We start from the raw sequence: 15,969 nt of genomic DNA, 5'->3' as shown, positions 1-15,969 counted from the left end.
CGCGCCGGTAAGGATAAGAATAATTGGGTTGTGGAAATCCAACCATTAGCTTTCAATAAAATTATGAACATCGGAAAGTTGAACATCAGATGGAGCAGGTATTTCTACAGGGAACATCTCCGTGTCAGACAGTGTTTCAAGTGTGCTCAGCTGGGCCACTTAGCCAGGGATTGTGTTAACGAGCAAATCTGCAGGAAGTGTTCTCAGACTAGTCACCAAGACAAGGAATGCCAAAATCTTAAGTTATGCACTAATTGCGATATAGCCAATAGAAAATTTAAGGCCATCCACGACATCAATCACAGCCCATTTGACATAGACTGCCCCCAACTCAAACGTGCCAGAGATCAGCAAATTAAAAGGACAAACTATGGACATTAATACCCATGTTGATCTTACTTTCGGCCATCTCAACCTCCATCGATCCAGGGCTGTAAACATTCAATTAAATCACGATATCTTAGACTTAAAACTTGATATCGTCAGTCTTAACGAACCGTATTTTAATTCCCAGGGTTACATTACTGATTTTGCTAGCAGCATTAAAATATACGCCGCGAACGAAAAGCCAAAAGCAGCTATACTGATTAATCGTAATGATCTAAACAACTATTGCATCGTTAATGAGCAATGCTTACAAGTCATTGGCTATACTTACCATAATACGGAACATATATTCATATCCATTTATATTTCCCCCAGCGAGCCAATAGATAATTATATCACTAAACTGGAGTCCATGGCGACGCGCTACGTAACTAATAACTTACTGATTTGTGGCGACTTTAACGCCAAATCCCCTGTTTGGGGGGGCACAGCGACACACCGATCTGGACCAGTTATCCAATTTATCCATCACTTTGACCTTTATCTTCTTAACGACCCAAATAGTCCGCCCACTTACTGTACACCTCGGGGCCAGAGCTGGATTGACTTAATTATTGCTAGTAGTCCCTGTTATACCAATTTCATGGTTGAGGACAGGATCACCGCCTCTGATCACGAGCTCCTAACCTGTTCTTTCATCTCGGATACCAATACAGCCAGAATCTCAACACTTGACGGAGTCACGAGATTTTATTATAATAAATTAAGCTGGATTGACCTTAAAGCAAAACTTACCGGTATCACGCAGGCGTACGATCCGAATAGTATTAACACCATAGAAGGACTTAATAGTTTCATCAAAAACGTTACCAATGACATCAGTAACATCTGTAAACAAACAACTTTCAGGCGCAACACAAACAAGACCAATGCTAGGAACCTCTGGTGGAACAACGCGCTCACGACTATGAGAAAAAGGGTGCGAGCTCTTAGGCGAAGATTCCAGAAAAGCACTGACGTCCTGAGCAGAGCACAATATAAAATCGAATTTAAAAAACAGCTCGCAGTGTACAGGAAAATGATCAGGACCCAGAAAAACAACAGTATCAAACAATATGTCGATAGCTTCACATTAAACACGGCTTTCGGTAAACCATATAAGATTTCAAAGGGCATTAATATTAGGAACAAAAATAACACCCTTACGACTAAGGAAGACGGCACAAGCACAAAAGACTATAGGGAATCCATTACCAATATTTTAAATCATCATTTCCCCATGGTACGGGAAGACGATACCCGAATTCAATTCAGTGGCAACCATGACCCACACTTTACACTCGCGGAAATCGAGCATGTCATCAAAAACATAAAACCGAATAAAGCTCCGGGCCCAGACGGAATTCCAGCCGAGGTGTACAGGGACATGTATTACTGTAATAAACACTGGTTCAGATCGGTATTGAACAAATGTCTTCAATTGGGTTCCTTTCCAGATCCTTGGAAAAAAGCCTCTGTCTGCCTGATTCCCAAGCATGGCAAAAATCCTCAATTACCGCAGAGCTATCGTCCAATCTCTCTGCTCTCTACCTGGGGTAAAATTTTGGATAAGTTGATTGCTGAGAGATTAATCTATTTTTTAGAAAGCAATAATATCTTACATGAAAATCAATTTGGCTTCAGGAGAGGCAGGGGAGCGGATGACGCGCTTAAATTTGTTGTGGACTATGTCACAGCTGCTAAACACGAAGGTAAACATACAGTGGGCGTCGCCATGGACATTAAAAATGCTTTCGGCTCTGCCAGTTGGAGGCTGCTTAAGCAGGAATTAAATAGTTTGGGTTTGGGCGACTCGGTGCTGGCGGTGGTTTTTGATTTTTTAAACAATAGATATGTTTGTTTTAATCGAATTGATGTTCTTATAGAATCACCAACCAATGTAGGGGTACCCCAGGGCTCGTCCCTGGGACCCATTTTATGGCTCATACTCATTAATTCATTGATCGTCAATTTTAACTATTATGATTGCAGTTTGCTTGCCTTCGCCGATGACGTCTTTTTACTGATGAAGCATTCAATACTCTATAGAATCGACAAAATAGGCACAGATATTATACAGTCTCTTACGGACTGGGCCAGGGAACACAGCCTTGTTTTCGCACCTGAAAAGACAAAATTGATCACATTTCTTAAAGACGCCAAATGTGTTAGAAGGCAACCGCGTATCAAAATGGCTGGCACAACTACTGCCAATATTAAACCAGTAAAAACACTTAAATATCTTGGCGTGATTTTTGACCCTCGGTTGAGCTGGATGCCACATCTCGAGCAGTTAAAGTCCGATGTCGACATCTTTTACAACAAAATGAAACAGTTCAGTAGAGCCACCTGGGGCTTGTCCCCAAACATTCTTAAACAAATTTATCTCCGAGCTATTGAGAAAAAAATCACTTACGGAGCCTCTGTATGGTATAAAAATAACGTGAAAATTAATAAGAAGTTGAACTCCATACAGCGCATCCCCCTTCTAAATATCACCAAATGCTACTCCACCACCAGCACAGAGGCTCTCCAAATTCTTGCTGGTATTCCCCCCATCGACCTAAAAATTAGACAGACTTGTACTATAAAGAAACATCGGTGGACGCGAGATAAGCAAATCATTTTCGATAGCGACTTCCAAATCAAAGAACTAGATGCCTTACCGATAGATACCCCAGTACACCATAATCCCTTGGATCTCAAGATGATAGAAAGGGGCTACAGCTCACCGAGGGGTGTGGGTTATGAAATCTATACAGACGGCAGTAGAAGACAAATAACAAATTCGGATACAGGGTTGACCGAGGATAGAGTGGGCTGTGGTTTCTTGGTGAAGCTTAATAACAACACCATTTATCAACACTGTGCTAGACTTAATAACGATGCAAGTGTATACCCCGCCGAACTCACTGCCATCAAACTTGCAATCACATGGGCAAACGCTGAAAATATTAATGCATTTAATTTATTCTCTGATTCTAAATCCTCGCTGCAGTCGCTAGAAAACCCAAATCCGAATGACCCACTTGTGGAAGAAATTAAGAACATGGTCAAATATAAAACATGCTGTCTCAACTGGGTAAAGGCACATTCTGGGGACATTGGCAACGAGGAAGCTGATGCACTTGCCAAACAAGGCACTCTTCTTGGCAGGGTTGATCACTATTATCCTCTTTCAAAACCACAAATCAATTACAGACTGAGGCAGGTAAGCAACGCAATTTGGCAGGACAGGTGGTCAACCACAACAAATGGGAGACATACCTATATCTTCTACCCAATGGTCAAGGAGAATAGACTCTCCAGCGATTTCTTTCTTAATCAATTTCTCACGGGTCACGGAGTTTTCGGCGAGCATCAAGCTAGGCTATTCCAAGCTACAGCCAGCTGTAAATACTGTGGAAAATATCAATCTCTTAAACACCTAATCGCCGAATGTGACAAATTCCGGACACTCCGAGGAAATCTCTTTCGTAATATGAACGACTTGACTCTTTGGTTCCGATCTAAAGCACAAAAATATGCTATCACTGAGATTATTAAACGTACCCTGGTAGATATAATGACACCAGACGATCTCATGGACCCTCTTCATATGAATCAAATTTAGATCTTTGCACCTAATTAACATCTCTCGGGGTTGCATAGCGACCACCTGCCCTGCCACAAACAGCTAATTGCTCTTAATGCTTTCTTTTAATTCTACTCATTTCACTTCATTGCTATTTATTTGTTTTTAACTTTGGAACCCTTTTGGTTCAATGATATTTTATATTTTATATTCTGGAAGCCTGTTGGTTCAATTTCTATGTTTTCAATGTTTTATTACGTTTAAATTGCTTTTGCTTGTCTAATTTACCTTTTGATCCAATGTTTTTAATGTTTACAATCTTTCACTTACCTGTTTACCCTCTTGGATCCAATGTTATATACTGTATTCTTTTTCAGATTGTTGTTGTTAGTAATATTCAAAGATACTTAAGAAATCATGTAATGCTATATCAAATTCGTCTCTATTCAATACTAAGGCATACAAGTCATTGTCAACTAAAATTATAGGATGTCAACTAAAATTTAGGATAAGCATTAAATATTATTATATTTATTTATTATTCATTTATTTTGTTTTATTATTCATGTTTATCATTGTAAATTCTCATCTTCTTTTGTTTTCAAACTGGAAATTGTATTGTATCCTTTTGTTGATCAATAAATTTTCACCCCGGATGCCCCCGCTAGGGGGCGGGACGGGGTTGAGCTTTGAATATATTCTCTATTTCAGGCTTCATTTTCCACCATCTGATATCGAACCGAAATATCTCACGATCATTTTATAATGGCTAATATAATCAAGAAAAGAGTTCTTTGTCAGAAATTAGTTATTTTATCATGATCATGTAGTCTTCGAAAACTATTTTGCATTTTGTTAATGTACATAGTGCTTAAAAATATTTTTTGAGTGCTTAAAAGTACTTAAAAGGTGCTTATTTTTTTTGGTAGATTTGGCTACGCACCCTGTTTCTTTGCTTCTTGCTTAAACAAGTCTCAGCTCGCTATAGTACTGCCTTCAATTTTTTCGTACACAAATCAAAATGACAAATTTGAACTTAAAAAACATAGATAAATTATTTAGTGTCTCAACCAGGGTTGGCAAGTTTTTAACACATGACGGTTTTTACCGGTTTATACCATGGTTTTTACCGTCATGTCAAAAACCCCTCTGCCAAAAACCCATAGTTTTAATAAAACTGTATTTTAATTTGAGTTTAACTGCTTATGTTTTAAAATTAATTCATTTTTGGGCAATAAAATTAGAAAAAAATTGTTAAAAGATATTTAACAGGGTGCGTAGCGCTTGTAAAAAGTGCTTAAAGGTGCTTTTTTGGGGATTTCGTTTTTAAAAGCTTTTAAAGGTGCTTTTTTCAGCTGGCGTTTTTAAAAAGTGCTTTTTTCGAATAATTTTTTTCCTCCTTCAGTGATATCTGGTGGATCCCATGCATTTCACGAAAAATGGGGAGTTTGCTACGTAATCATTCACGCGGACTTCATGTCGTACCCACGTTATGACTTGCGCATGCGGTCAGGGTCAAGTTGAATTCACTCAGTGTTGTGGGAAAGTTCTGATTGTTTTGATTTACGCCCGTTTCTTTTAGGTATTTTTTTTTTAAACGCTAAAGCTGTTTATAAAAAGTGCGTTATTTTGAATTCTAATACTTCCGCACTATTTACTTAGACATAAATACTAAAAATGGACCTTAGTTTTGAATGTCAAATCCAATCATGGAAGTAAGGCTATTTTGCCACACTTTGACTTCTACACTTATATTAAATATTAATATTACAGATAAATTATTTTTATAAAACAATGCAATTAAACTAAGTATACCAAATTCATTTAATTTTCTTCTGTATATCTAAATAAATATTTTGATGCTATGAATTTAGAAATAGTACAAGGAATAAGAAATTAATACCTTACTTTTTATTTACATAAAAAGTGTGTATAGCCAACAATTATTTTATATTTTTAAGCACTTCGATTAGATTTTGAAAAAAATCCGAAAATGCAAAAAAGAAAAAAATATATATATTGGGCTTCATAGGGCCCCAGCTCCGAATAAAACTTTAAAAAAAGAAGAAAAAAAGTGGGATCTGGGGGCCCTTGCCATCTCGGAGCCCCAGATCCCACTTATTTAGCTTATACGTAAATCCGGCATTGCACGGAAGCCATATTAAGCATGGTGGGCGTAGTTTTGATTATGCAATTTATTAGTCCTGCATTTCAGCTTCTGACAATTTTGTTACCAATATTGTCAGAATTCCCCCCCCCCATACTTGTAGATATTACAACTATAGTTGGAATATTCTTAAAATACGTTTAATTGTCTTTAGTGTTTAGTGCTGTTAAATGTTCGTTTTCACTTAGTTTTCAAGTAACTTTATCTCTTAGACTGAATAATGTCTTCGGGAGTAATGAGAAAGTACCCCATTCAGTTTATATTTATATTTGTAAGGAAGTTGAAAAGACTTCTTGTAATACTTAAAGAGATTGCTAATGGAAGATAGTATCCACTTGTTTATACATGGCTAAATATAAATGTGCTACCACTTTTTCGTCATTTTCCACCACTTTTTCCAGTATTACCCGTATTATTTATGTCTGCAGGATAGGATATTTGATGCAGTTTTCTTTTGTTTTAAATAAAAATATACTAACTTTTTGTTTTTTGAAAAAATTATTCTATTTTCAAAGCTATCAAAGCATGAAGCAGCTCTTTTAATTTATTATTCATTATTTTTAAAACATATTTTAAGCTATTTTTCCCGATGTACCCCGTCTCTTTCTTGTGAAAAAAACCCCCACTTATTTACCATTTTTTTTTCTATGATTTTTGTTTTGTGGAAATTGCAATTTGCTTCAACTCTTAAAATATGACATCAAATATTGCAACCATGTTACTTGAAATGCAGAAGATTTGAGCTTGATGGTATTGTGTTATCAACAATGTTAACCGTCATGTATCAAAAGGTACCTCAACAATAGAATCGAGTAGAATCTTATACACTAGTGAATTGCAATCGAGTTATTGTAGTTGCTGACACGCTACAGTACTCCCCAACAGATTTTTTTTATCTCTAATAGAATTCGATGAATTCATACCACTAGCTGAATCATTGCTGTTTTTTGCGAGAAGGCGGGAGAGCTGTATTAAGACCACCAGACTTTGAGTGCTGATCGTGAGAGCTGTATTAAGTTTACCCTCGTTGTCGCTCTAATGTTGCCATTAGCAGTCGAGTGCATACAGGCCGACGTTGTGAGTGATCAAGACTGAGTAGCTAACAGCTTGAAGAAGACAATGTCGCCGTCACAAATAACAATTCAACTGTTCACTGTGAACCATCGATCAAAGTAGGCAGATCACCAATGTCGGGTGTTGTGCTATCAACAATGTCAATCGTCTTATATCAAAAGGCTCCTCAACCTAGAATTTGCTGGATATTAGGGACATCTCGGTATTTGGCGCAAAACGCCACTAACCGATTCATCGATTCTGGGGTTGTCATATACTAGAAGTCATGTAACCTAAAAAGAAATGAGATGCAGAGAAATTGAAGATCCACAGGAGATTCTCTGGAAGTCAGGCGCGAAGATGTCTTCGAAGATGTGGAACTCCACGTCTAAGTCTTGTTCTCGAGAAGAAATGGACGAAGAAGCTTAACTAGCTCCCCAATCCTTAAGAATTCTTGCATTTTCCTGAAAAACTGCAAGAAGCTGCTGACAGTGTCTGTGGCTTTCAGGGGCTGGGTCTTTTTCTTCCTCGACGTCTTCCTGGGTCAGGGTCTTACACCGCAGCCTGAGAAACAGGCCAGGTGCTAACCATTGCAGTTGGACTCAGGTTGCCGGTTCGGATCTGGGCCTCGTACACTGGTACGAGGTGTGCTCTCCAGCGCATTTCAGCCAGGCAGGATCGGGAGATGTGCAGCTTCTGTTTTTGGCATCTGTAGCATTGTGTTTTAAAGCGTCTCCCTCGGAAATTCTCTATTTGAACTGGGCTCTTGAGAACAGATCTGATGTTGTAGATGCTCATATTGAGGCTCGTATCTGATTGGATGATGAGGAAAAGGGGAAGGAGCATATACTCCACGTCTCTTCTCCTCGGCTGGACTACAAGACAGTCGTTTCTGCTGGTGGTGCTGTTTCTGATTCTATTTCAATGTGGTTGGGCTTGCCGTCAGAGTATGTGTCCATTTCGTCACCGGGTTGACGCAAGTCTTCTCTTTCCTTTTTTGTTGTTTAGCAGAAGGAGCCTGAATCTCTGAAGTTTCCTTAACAGCAGAGTTTTGATGTTGGTCCGCAGTCTCAAAGCTGGTAGTCGAGGCTGTTGTTTCAGGTACTGAGATATCAGCCGTTTCTACCAATGTCGAGGAAGAGTCTATCTGATGTGAAATAATTGTCTCGTTTGAGGCATCTATCATTTTAGATTGATCTGGCATAGTTGTTTTCTACGCCGTCCATTCTTCCTTTATTATCTGGTAGCCTTCAATGAGATATCTCATTTCAAATTGATTTTTCAGTGAAGATCTTGTATACTGCTATGCTTAAGAGCCTGTTCCTCGAAATGTTTCAAGCTATATTTCACTACTCTTATTTTTGTATCGATGTTTTCAAGAGTCGCATCTTGTCTGGCTCTGTTGTGACTCTCTTTTCTCATCACATCATGATCTGCGATAGGAAGCGGCTTCGACTTAAACATCCCCCTTCCGCTGCGGCTGAATCTGTGATAGGAAGGCATAATGGCGAGGAGCTTGGATATAAAACACCCTTACTGCTTGAACGTCAACTAGGTCTTCAACATTGAATCGAGTTAACATGTGCTTATACACTATTGAATTGGAATTAAATAATTTTATTGGTTGCTACGCTACAATGTTTCTCCATCAGAGTTTTATCTGGGATAGAATTCATGCATAATATTATTTAATAATTTTTGCGAAATCAAGATTAGTTCTTTAAAAATATCACAGCGCAAACTGCGTTCACGGCAAGTAGTTGTCAACTATCTGACCGGAAGTTGTGAAGTTAAAAGTTTGTTCGAATGAAACTATAATTTCTTTTTTTTTTTTAAAAAAATAATTATTTTGGGTCAAAGATTTTTTTTAATTGTGTGCAAAAAATCGTTTTTCACACAACTATATATGTCGAAATTTGTGAAGTCTGCGACCTCTTTATTAGCTTTGCAAAACTTTTACAAGATGGCGCAGCTTGCTTAAAGACACTGTTTCAAATCCTTATTGGTTCATACGTACAAAATACAACATACATGCATATAAAGTATAAATTTCTTGTTTATTTAGTTTAAATACATTTTATTTTTTCATATAACTGATCGTTTCTTTTATATCAAGAATGATTTCCAATTAAATTTAGCTTACAACTTGACGCAGTGACTCATATTGAACAACAGTGCCATCTATAATTTTTCTTTTTAATGAAGTAGGTGGAGTAGTTTTGATCATGCTGGGATTTATAGAATTTATGATAATATCTGTGTTGGGATTATTGTCTATAATCTATATCTTGGTGAAGGTTCGTGGTGGTGGAAATTTGGTTGTTTGAGAAATTTGAAATATCTTAATGCTTGGACTTTTGCATGCTGAGTTCGTAAAAGCTCTCTGTTTAATTGCATTGTTGTTACATTTCGAACTTAAATACTTATGATTATTAAAATTCTGAATACACGGACTTAATACTGTGTTATAGATAGTTGTTTTTGCTATTGTTAAACCGGCTTTCTCACAGATCATGACTGAGTACAAGTTAGTTGTTGTTGGCGGTAAGATATGCCTTAAATGCAATAAATATTGCATAAATTATTTATTGGTTATACAATAATTCAGTTAAAGATTATATAAATATTGTCTAATTTTGGTGTAAACTTTTCTTTGAGAAGCATGACATCATGGGTGTCGTTAAGTGTCAGTTTCACACATTAATGCAATATTTCTTTGTGTACTTATGGATAATTTTTTTTTTCATTTTAAACAATTTTAGTGTTTGTTTGAATTTTCCTACGGAGAGTCGGCTAAATGATCCAATTTTTGTGGGAGCTATTTAAATAAATTGGAATTTTGAAGAATTTTTTTTTCTATGTTTATTTACACACTAGAGAAAATATATTTTTTTGTTTGCTTTTTTAAATGTTATTAGAATTGACCATTTCATATGCAAAGCTTTTCAAATTCAGTAAGTTGGGTATTTGGATAATAACTAGGAAGAAAATTGTGAATAAAAATTTTTTAAATGTTTTTTTTTTTTTATGTTAGTAAGATAAGCTTCTTATGTGTTTTGTTTTTGATGCTGTCTTGCTTGCATTTTCTTCGATTTGTGTGAACATAATTTTTATTCCTCAATTTTAATTTTGCAATCTTAATTTGTGTTATTAGGATTCTTAAGTCTGAATTCACACCACTCTTCCATTGTTCCCACTGAATACACACCACTCTTTCAACCATTTAACTTAGATTTGTGAATGAAATTTTAGCATTTTAGAGATATTTAATTGCCAACCTAAAATATTCAAAATAACTTTTATTGCATCCTTAATTGACAGTATTAATAAATTAAAACTAACATAACAGTTTGATTTTGTTAACATGAATCTCAACTTAATTGTTAACTAGTCAATTTGGGAAAATTGACTTGTGAATTTTACTTGAATGAAATTTTAGCAATTTTTTATGACTTGAATGAAATTTTAGAGATATTTAGCTGCCAGAATTTCCTTATCGTACCCATTCACAACTCGCATTTACTAACACTTACAAAAAGTTTACTACAAGTACATTGTGGCTTGCTCAGGGGTGGTTACAATTTATATCGTTCAAGTTTTTCTTTTTCGGTGATTTTTTCTTTCAGTTTCTGCGGCTGTCTGGTTGTTGCCAAAATTTATTGATTGCTGGAGATTTCCTTATCTTGATTCCTAGCAGAATAATCGCCAAGTCTAGGCAACTTCTGGGCAGCGGCCCGCTAGAAACTAAAAAGAACATCTCAGAAAGGGACCAACTGGAAAGATGTAACTCGTAATCATCCCCGGGCAAACATCTACATGTTTTTTTAAAAAAAAGTCAGCAAGTTTAAAATCTGTTTGGCACCTTAGCGATTGTATTTGGCACAACAGATCATGATACGGAAATATCCCCAATTACTGATTCGCAAGCACTGATTCATAAATCTTACTAATCAAACTAAACATAAGTTATAGGTACTTTATAGGAGTTTTATATTAATATTGAGGTAAAGTACTATTTTTCTACTGTGACATATCTTAAACATTTTCCTTGCTAACCTTTATATTTTGTATAATCATTTTATAATAGTACAAATTAAATATTTAATAACAGTAGATGTGTATATTAAAATACTTTAATTACAGTTTACTTAAAGATGTTTTTCTTATTGTTATATTGAGGTGGTAAAACACTACTTATCAACAAGACAACGAATATTATTTTTTATGTTGCATGATTGGTAGATTTATAATCAGAAATTTAATTTTTCCACCCTCAACATTAAGTCAGGAACAAGTCATTCATTTTTGAGCACTATTAAATATTTTGGCATAGCTCTTATTTCTGAAAGCTAAATTACTACGCAAGAAATATCTTCAAAACTCCAATTCACAATATTATTGTAAGCACGCTTCTCTACTGATCTCGTGCCAGTACAGTACATTCTGCATGACAATTTGGAAAGTTTTTTGTGCTATGTATTTTATGTTGATATTCCTGTCTGTTTTCAGTCTTGTTTGTAATTATAAAAGTAGTGTATGAAGGAGTATAACCCTGGTTGGTTTAGATTTTAGAATTTGATATTAGACTTGAGCAGTTTTTAAAATACTAGTTTTGAAATAGTTTTCGGACTTCAAACCAAATTTATTGATAGATGTTGCTTGTGACCTTTCAAGTTTGCAAGGTTTAGGACATAGTCGTTTATATTGTCCCATTGTGGGATTAAAGAAAAAAAAAAGTGCTAGCCTATTGTATAAATGTTTGATAAACTAATGAAATTCTTAGAAATTTGGAAGTTCTGATTATGAATATGAAGTCAGAATTGTATATAATGTGAGCTTAAAAAAGATTAAATTAAAAATGTTCTGCAGATTATGTATTATGGTAATGCATGAGCAGATTTGGATAAAAGAAAACTTCCTGTAAAAAAAAAAACTCAATTTAAAAAAAAAAAACTTTTTGTGGGGATATTTCCGTATCGTGACCTGTTACACCAGCTACAATCGCCAAAGTGCCAAATAGATTTTAAACTTGCAGTTAGGGAAAAAAAGAAGCATGGGCTAGCTACGAGTTAAATCTTTTGAGCTGGTCCCTTTCTGTGATGTTTTTTTTTTTTAGTTTCTCATAAGCCGCTGCTTGGAAGTTGCAAAACTTGGCGATTATTCAGCTACAGATCATAATATGGAAATATGTCCCTTTCTGCAAGCAGTTTATTAATTTTTATAACATGTTTCATCCCTTTTGTCGCACCTCATTTTGGTGAAATTTGTTTAAAAGCAATGGATATTTTTTTTAAATGTTATAATTTTTTTAAAACTCTATATTCATTCATACCAAATAAATAAGTGTGGTAAAAAACCGAAAAAGCTTAATATAGAAATACAAAATTGCTGTATGCAAAACACTTATAATAGAAAAAGACCAGAAATTACAGCATGAAAAAAGTGTATGTTAGAAACATTTATGCTGAAAATGTTATCAACATTTTAATAAAAATAGTGGTGTGAGATTTAAAAAATTTATATTGTGTGAATAAGAATCTAAGTATGCGATTTTTAAATCATGCGAATCAGGATGTTTTATTATAAAATCTCGTTAATATGAATCTCTATTTTTGATTTTAAAATCTCATTAGTACAAATATCAATGTTTGATTTTAAAATCTTGTGAATACAAAATGCGATATTTGATATTATATCATGAAAGTACGCAATACGATGCACATTCTTTTGATTTTAGATCATGTTAACATGAATGGCGATGTGCTATTTTAAATCATGTGAGCACCAATCGCAATGTCTGATTTTAAATCACATGAATGTAATTTTAAATATTGTTTATGTAGGAAATTGCATTTTGTTTTCTCGGGAATTCGATGACTACGGAAATTTTTATTTCAGTAATACTAAAAGGTTTACCCTGATGGTGACTAATTTTTCATGGACAGCGTTCATTATACACATCTGTGTATAATTATATAAGTGCAAATTTATCATGGAAAGTCAAGAATTTAAGTGATAAATACTAAAAATTCATGGAAACTTTCAGTTCATCATGGATTGTAGAACTTATAATGTTACACAATTTAAAAATCCTGCATCGCAGTTTGTATATACATGCTAGGCCTCCTGCTTTTATATTTAGTTAGTTATATTAAAATTATATTTGTTACATTGAAAAAACTTTACTCAATTGAGCCTTATAAATAAATAATATACATATATATGCAGTCAGACCACGATATAAGGTCACCCTAAGGGACATCGCAAAAATGACCTTATAGGCGGGTAACCTTTTAACCGATTCATTAGTAGCTCGTAACTAAGCACGTAAATAGTACACATTATGATTTTTTTAAAAATAGTAATACAAACGAAAATGATCGGTCATGAATTAAGTATTCAAGTCAATAAATTTTAACAGAATTAGTAAAGAATTGAAGAAAGTTCGATTTTTAAAAAAAATATAGTTAAAAATAAAGCTGTTTGCAAATTTCCTCAAAGTGAACATACATACATTACATATTACTTTATTTAAAATAAATCATTTATGCAGGTCTGTTTCGTTTTTGGTTTTATTTTTTGAACAATGTTTTCTAGATTTTGTAACTTCTCAAAATGTTCTTCAGCTCCCTCATGGTTTGTAAAAAAAATTCGTATGACATTTATTGCATTGAAGGCTTCCGCTTGGGCTACAGCTCAGTCTCAGGATCACTGTCCTCACTGTGAAACAATTTCAGAAGTTGTTACTTGTTCACTTGTTGCAACATTTTCATAGAACTTGAGAGGGATAATTGCCTTGTAAAGAAGTTAAATAGGCTTTTGTTAGAAAAGAGCTCCCCTCGCCTCAGATAAAAATGACCTTATAAGCGATAATGATTTTTAAAACTTGACCATATATCCGATAATCTGTAACAAAGAATTCCTATTCAGTTAGCCGGGACTTTGGAAAAGTGACCTTATATGCGGATGACCTTATATCGAGGTCTGACTGTCACTTTATACATATATATCGTAATTTGATAGTGCAAGGAATGATGTTGATACTTTCGTTTCGTTGAAGTTAAATTAACATATTTCCAAGAATTTACCTTAAATTTGACCTTATTTTTAAACTCGTGTTCTAATTTGTATGTTTGTTACCGCTAATTGCTGAGTTTTTTTTCAATTTGTTTAATAGTTTAGTCTTTTTTTTTATTGCATTTGCTTAGATTGGCTTATTAAAAAAGTGTGCAAAGCATTGCTCAGATAAAACAATAGTGTTTTTAAGATGGGAAGTTATAATTGTTTAGATCTTCTTTTGACTTTCTTGGGTAATAATGTATTTACCCATGAAAGTCATGGAAAGTGTTTGGTAGAAGTCATGGATTTAAAAACTTTAGATTTAAGTAGATACCTTAATATAAGAATATTTGTCAGTGGCTGATTTTATAGTTATAGTATAAATGTTCGTTTTTTAATAATAATTGAATTAATAATATTGATATCATAAATATTGAATTTTTAAAAGTTATTTAAAAAAAGGAATTTTAGTATAAATTGTATTTTCTGGCATGGCTATGTTATTCTTAATTTATGTTATTATCAGTGTATTTTTCCTGAATATTTTATTTGGGGCTGGATGTTACTGCCAGATAATGAGATAGAAAACTAAGTTGATATGTAAAGGATTAGTAATTTATTTTAGGAATTGTGGTGATAAAATATTTAATATAATCAGAAATATGTTTATAGTTCATTGTAATGAACAACCAAGTAAAGTAGTTGCTTCAGTTGTATGCTTGGTTTCAGAAATCATCCAATAAGGCAATGCTGATTATTACAGTGTTTACAAGTAATTTTTAATCTATTTTTTTAAAGGCTAAAGAATTGTTGAAAAAAGAAACAAAAGTTATATCCACTTACCAAACTTACTCAATTTTATTATTTGTTTAAATTCCTTAACTAATTTATTTTTTTTGCGATCTGTAGGTAATGAGCTGAAGAAAAGTGATTATTTAAAAAAATTCCCTAATGTTCTTTATTTTACTGGAATTTAAAAAAATAAAGAATTTAAGAAAAAGTAATTCTGAATTCTTAAAAATTCTGATTGCTTGTTTATAGTTTATAAAAAAAAGATTACAAACCTAAAGTAAGATACAGCAATCGGCTAGCAACGATAAATTTTTAAAAATCTTTTAAAAAATGTAAATGCAAGTAGCCATTTTAATGATTGTAAAATAGAATTTATAGCATTAAATTTTAATTAAAAAGTTATTAACCCTTAACGGTCTAATGTCGCCATATAAATCATAATTCATTGGCGTGCGCTGCTTCCTTCCAGGCCGCAGATCTGGCTTCTTCGCTGGAGGTAGACTTGTTTTGCTCCGAGCGAACTAGGCGATTTGCATTGCACTTTTTTGCAAATCCTGAACGTTGCATTGCCAATTTGAATACTCATGACATTCCCACGCAACCGTGCAGGCAGGGTTGGCAGGTTTTTCACATGTGACAGTTTTTGACGGTTTAAACCGTCATGTCAAACATGTCAAAAACCTATATTCATATGTAAAATTTAATTAATACCTAAAATTTATATATTTTTTATAAAGGATAGTGTTTCTTAATATGTTCTAGAAAAAATAAATTTTAAATTTTGAAGAAACACTTATATTTTGAATAGTAACCAAAATCTTGTACTTTTGAAAGCTCACATCTTTTGTAATATTATGTATTCATTTTCATGTGTTATTGAAAATCTGCAGTGATATTATTAAGAAATTTATTTATAACCAAATTTAGTGTATAGTATAGATTATACTAAAAATTAGAC

The 15,969-nt window shown here is 34.0% G+C and overlaps 1 protein-coding gene across 1 annotated transcript in view; it reads left to right on the top strand.

The window, feature by feature from the left end:
* Nucleotides 1-9,400: 9,400 nt before the first annotated feature.
* LOC107448797 (ras-like protein 1) overlaps nucleotides 9,401-15,969 on the top strand; it is a 41,646-nt gene continuing 35,077 nt past the window's right edge. Inside the window, exon 1 of the mRNA XM_016064137.3 lies at nucleotides 9,401-9,704. Coding sequence (XP_015919623.1) covers nucleotides 9,674-9,704 — 31 coding nt within the window. The 5' untranslated portion in view covers nucleotides 9,401-9,673. The remainder of the gene's footprint in view (nucleotides 9,705-15,969) is intronic.

The sequence above is a fragment of the Parasteatoda tepidariorum genome, chromosome 7, assembly GCF_043381705.1.
Source record: "Parasteatoda tepidariorum isolate YZ-2023 chromosome 7, CAS_Ptep_4.0, whole genome shotgun sequence".
Lineage (NCBI taxonomy): Eukaryota > Metazoa > Arthropoda > Arachnida > Araneae > Theridiidae > Parasteatoda > Parasteatoda tepidariorum.
Note: the sequence above shows the minus strand (reverse complement) of the source record. Positions and strands in the feature narration are given on the sequence as shown.